The sequence below is a fragment of the Trypanosoma grayi genome, assembly GCF_000691245.1.
Source record: "Trypanosoma grayi strain ANR4 Tgr_524_V1, whole genome shotgun sequence".
Taxonomy (NCBI): Eukaryota; Euglenozoa; class Kinetoplastea; order Trypanosomatida; family Trypanosomatidae; genus Trypanosoma; species Trypanosoma grayi.
The window spans coordinates 5,760-10,809 of record NW_008826143.1 but is presented as its reverse complement, the minus strand read 5'-3'; the positions used below and the strand labels follow the sequence as shown (position 1 = coordinate 10,809).

Here is a 5,050-nt window from a genome sequence, read left to right as displayed (position 1 = left end):
GGGGGGGGCGCGGACAGAAGAAACGGGGGGAAGAGGCAGCGCGGAGGAGTGAAGGAGATGATCAAGACGAGGTGGAGTCACAGCGCTCATAAACACACATAGAGAGAGGAAGAGAAACAAACAAAAAGAAAGAAGAAAGAGAGATGAGTAGTGGACTACGCCCTTTTGCCTCTACGTCTTCTTCTCCCGCATCAAAAACAATCAAAGACTCATACACAACAATCTTGTCAGGGATCTGCAGTTCTGAAGGCATCGTGCACTCACAAGGTGGACCTGAGTCCATCTCCCTCGCCATTCTCCGTTGTTGCGGTTGCTGTGGTTGGGGAGCAACCCTCGGGGAAGAGCGGCGAGCCTGTCGTGCATGCAGAAGCGACTGGTGGTGTGCTGAACGCATCTCGGCCCTCTGGAACATACCAACTCGTCTCTGCACCAGTCGCCAGAAGCTGATCGAGGACACTATCAAACGTCCCCTCAATAAGCAGCTGCTGATACTTACGGTAGAGGCGCAAAGAGGTGCGTGCATCCTCTACGGAGTCGTGTTCGTCCTCTTGTACCCGTTCACCAAGCACATGATAAGCGAGGAAGCGTAGCGAGAGGTACCTGCCGCCTGGCTTGTGAAACAGCATGAGGGTGTCAATCATCTGCTCAGCAGGGACGGCAATATTGCACACGCGGAAGTCTTGGTGCAGGCCGTGGCCGACGAACACCACCGACCGGTCGACCAGCGCCCGCAGTTTCAAGTACGTTGCCTTGAGACCTGTCAGGGACTTGGTGGACTTGAGCGGGTCCAAGTCGCCGGGGTGGATGCCACTGTACTGAGTCACGTAGTCCTCAATGTTCTCGGGTGTGTGTACGTAGTCGTCCACGATGGTGCGTTCATCCCCGGGAGTGCTGCTCAGTACACAACTCAGCCGCGCCAGTGCCATGTGCGGCTTCCGCGGTGGCTGCCCGAACACCTCCGTATTGGAGGACTTGTTGCCCCAGTCCAGCATCACGTACTCAGCATCCAGTGCGACCAGATCCTTCGGTTTTATGTCGAAGTGCGAATCCAGTGGAGACTTAAACAGCTTTGTGAAGGGTTTGCGTTGCAGTGGCTTCGCAAAAACATCATTGATCAGGAGAGGTCCCAGCACATCAAACATGTTAGGCGGACGGTTGCCGTCAAGTGAACTGTAGGGCGGCGCCGCCAACTTGTCAAGTGCGTAGTAGGTCACCACTGCCCGGTGTGAACGCAGGGCGGGCATTAACGCCTCTAGCTCCTGTTCTTCCATTGGTGCCGTCACACGGTAGTCGTTTACAAGACTGAAGCGATCCTCGACAATGCGATGGTGGCTTACAAAACTTCCCGGGTCGTCTGCATCATCGGAGAGGTGAATGATGTTACTGCACAGAACATAGTTGGAGTCATCCTTTGAATCACGTGAGATGCGCAGGCAGCGCGGCGGTTTAAGTGTACCACCCTCTGGGTTCAGTCGCAGTACAATGATGGGCGGCAATCGTTTTATCTGCACATGGTCCTTGTATGCCTCGAGCTGCTTGAGGAGGTGCTGCAGTCCCTCATTTACCTTGAGTGCAGAAGAAGGAACATCCCAATAGAACTGCGGCTCTACATGCACCTTTCCGCCTGACGTGAACTCGGTGCCGAATAGGTAAGCAATGGAGTTCTCAAAGTCGGCGCATGGTGGCTTGTAGTCCATGAACGGGTACGCTTTCTCGTCCTGTAGCCCGCGGTGGAGGGCCTCAAGGAATGTCAGCTGCGCAGTGTGAATTCGCTTCACTGCGTCGTCGCGGGATTTGATGGGTTCGAACAGCGGGGCAGTGGAATGCACCTTGTGCATGGTGCGAATCAAGTTGGCGACCTGCACAATAGGATTGAGCCCCGCCACAGACGTCATCATCATATTTGCAAATACAAAAGATGTCTCACATGCGATGCAGTACTGTCTCGTGCACAGATGGCGGAGAATGACCTTGCGAACAGGGAACTCTGGTGGATGACAAAGGTAGAGCGATTGCAGCAATGTAGTGATCCAGCACTCCGGGAAGCTGTTATCGAGCCCAACAACCTCGCGCGGTATCTCATTGTAGCTCTTCCAATCAAACCGATGGTATGAACTGTAACAAACTTGATTAGCTGGTTCAAGCGGTGCACACTCCCCCGTCGCACCGGCGCGGAAGGCAAAATGCTGCCGTTTCTGATCTTTCTTCATCTCTAGCAAACGTCGCTGCACCGCCGCGGGGTCATTGCCAAGCTTGAGGTTGTACGGGAAAGGGTTCGGCAGGTACAATGAGAGTTTGTCCTTCGGGTCTGGCAGGTACGAATCGGAGCGCAGGAAGCCCCAACGGTTGTGCAGGATTGTGCGTGACTCCACATTGAGGCACCGTGTAGGTGGAGAGACAGAGAGGATCATGTAATCGTCTGGCGGCCAGTTGGACGCCAACTCCTCTGGTGGCATGGTCTCGTCAAAGTCGGCGAACGTGTCGCCCTCCTTCTTCTCCGCCCAACTTTGTGTGAAGACAGGATTCACCGGCCGCTGTGGCGCCACGTAGTGTGACATGACGTAATCCTCACGCGTCGCCGGGTGGGCAAGGGCGAAGAAGTAGCCCTTGTCAGTCCCGATGGCAGCGCACATACCGTTCGGTGAGACGGCGACGGCAGTGCAGGCGCCCTCCGTCATGGCGTTGGAGCTGAAGACTGGGGCCGTCTGATCCATCTGCACGATGTGGTAGCCGTGTGGCGTCGCCACAAACGCACGGTCTGCCGAGACGCCAAAGGAGTCCCGGTAGCGGCGCACCTGCGAGATGCTGTCAGTGGGAATTCCGCCAATGACAATAACCGGCTCCCCTATCTTGCGCACGTCGTAAAGTCGCACACTGCTGGCCATCGAACGCTCCGCCACAGCGGCCACGACGGTGTTGTCGTACGCGTCCATCGCAAGGACGCGGTGGCGCGACGGCTGCACCATGTCGACCACCTGCAGGTCATTGATGTCACGCACGACGATGGCGCCCGACGTGCTGCCGGTGACGATCCACCTCTCCGTCTGGTGCAGCGCGACCACCTTCGACTCGCCGACCGGCACCGTGATGCCGTTTCCGACGCCCCCGCCGTCGATCGACAAGCGTGTCAGGCCGACGTTACCGGTGAAGCTCACCACACCGGTGTCGCCGTGCGCCTGGAAGAGGTCGATGTAGTCCTGCGACTGCGGCGGCAGCGGGCACGCGAGGTACGGCGCCCCGCCGCGCTTGTAGCCGCGGATGATGTTGTGGTCCGCCACCGTCGCGATCTTCTCGCCGCCGGCCGAGAGGAAGAAGATGCCGCCGATGGGCCGCGACGACGCGGAGAATGACGAGTACACCGCCCACGTGAGCGTGCTGGTCTGGCTCTGCGTGGTGAAGCTCATCAGGCGGCCGAAGCTGTCGCTGACCCACAGCAGCTCCACGTCGGGGTCGAACTCAACGGCGTTGATGATGCCGACCGACGCCGGCACACCGCCGCGCGACTTCCAGTGCACGTTCATCGCCGTCGCCGCGCAGTCGCCGGCCCAAACAGTCACACAGACACACCCACACTCCCTCTTCCCCTTTCGCTCTCTCTTGCTCTCAATCACACACACACACACACACACACACACGGAATCAGGCACGAGGCGTTGCTCTCTTCGTTGCTTTCCTTCGCTCACTCACTCCTGCTGCCGGGACGATCGCCAGCGAACCGCAGACTCTTCACGCACGCAGGCACACACGACAACACAGTGGCGCACCGCCGGAGCTACAGTGTGAGGAGGGAGAAAGACGGGTCCAGAGTGACGGCTAACGCCGGCGCTCTCTCTTCCCTTCCTTCCGCTTTCTTTATTTTCTGAAGACACGCACAAACACGCGCACAAAAAGAAAATGAGAGAGGGAAAGAGCGAGATACTGCACCCAGCGGGGAGGGGAAAAACAAAACAGCAGAACAGAAATCAACATAGCACGCCACCACAGCCATCCACCGTCTCAAGTCACTCTAGCAGACTGAGGGACACCGCACCCCGCATGCGCCGCTCAGGCGAACGACACACAGCTGACACCAACACGTCAAAGCACGGCAGCTGGTGCGCAAGCCTCACCTTCGCCATCGTGTCGGGAGAGCGCAGTCGGTGCACATCCAAGAGCGGATCGCCCGTCCAGCCGCAGCGGCGGATTGTCTCCCGCACGTCAAGCAGGTCCAGCACCACCTGATGATGCGCCGCGGCATCTCGCAGCTCCGTCCGCACGGCCGCGAGTTCGCTGCCGAGTTCAGTGAGCTGCTCGCCGGTGCCCACGCGCGGGGAGGGCTGCCGCAGCCGCTCCAGCACTACTCTCCGCAGCCCCGCAACCACCCGTCGGATCTCCGCGTGACTGGCGCCAGAGAACGAGCACGAGCCTGGCGTCTGCTGGTGTTTGGGGAGTTGAGCCCGCACCTCACCAACGGCAGACGCCGTGCGATTAATTGGATCGTGGAGAATCTCCGCGAAGTTGTGCGGCACCGCTGAAAGCTCCGGCACGCGTTCCTCATTCATCGCCCGCATCGCGGTCATCAACCCGTCAATACTGCGCCGCTGACGGGCAACGATGCCGAGCATCTCCCCAAGGGCAGTGGTGAGCAGCACCACGGAGGAGGGAATCTCTCGACAAAGGCACAGAGCCGCTACTGCACACTGTACAGGCGCCCCTGTTCGTGTGAAGAGCCGCAATCGTCCATCGTGCACACACGCAAGTGCAGCAACAACAACAGCAGCAGCTACAAATAAAAACGCAAAGCTCCGGTGTGCCCGGCTCGAGTAGGCGGGGGAGAAAATGTGTTGGCTTCGTTCCTTTTCCGCTTTCTTGATGTCCTCTGCTGAAGAAGATTAAGAAGAACAGACGTCGTGTGCCTCCCTGTGAGCATGCAACCACAATTAAGCTGCTGCTGCTGCTGCTGCTGTTGTTGTTGTTGCAGTGATCAAAGCGGTAACACAACGGCAACAGCAAAGCGGAAAGAATTGGGTTCGTTTGCACTTGTGTGTGTGTGTGTGTGTGTGTGTGTGTG

General features: G+C 58.2%; 2 protein-coding genes across 2 annotated transcripts; both read right to left on the bottom strand.

Moving 5' to 3' along the window:
* Positions 1 to 260: 260 nt before the first annotated feature.
* DQ04_05241050 (ubiquitin hydrolase) lies at positions 261 to 3,521 on the bottom strand (the record flags this gene model as incomplete). The annotated part of the gene is made up of 1 exon (XM_009314070.1): positions 261 to 3,521. The coding sequence occupies one exon, from the start codon at positions 3,519 to 3,521 to the stop codon at positions 261 to 263; it is 3,261 nt and encodes a 1,086-aa protein (XP_009312345.1).
* A 480-nt stretch (positions 3,522 to 4,001) lies between these two features.
* On the bottom strand, positions 4,002 to 4,604 carry DQ04_05241040 (hypothetical protein; the record flags this gene model as incomplete). Its single annotated transcript, XM_009314069.1, has 1 exon — positions 4,002 to 4,604. One exon carries the CDS (start codon positions 4,602 to 4,604, stop codon positions 4,002 to 4,004), a length of 603 nt encoding a protein of 200 aa, XP_009312344.1.
* Between the last annotated feature and the right edge of the window lie 446 nt (positions 4,605 to 5,050).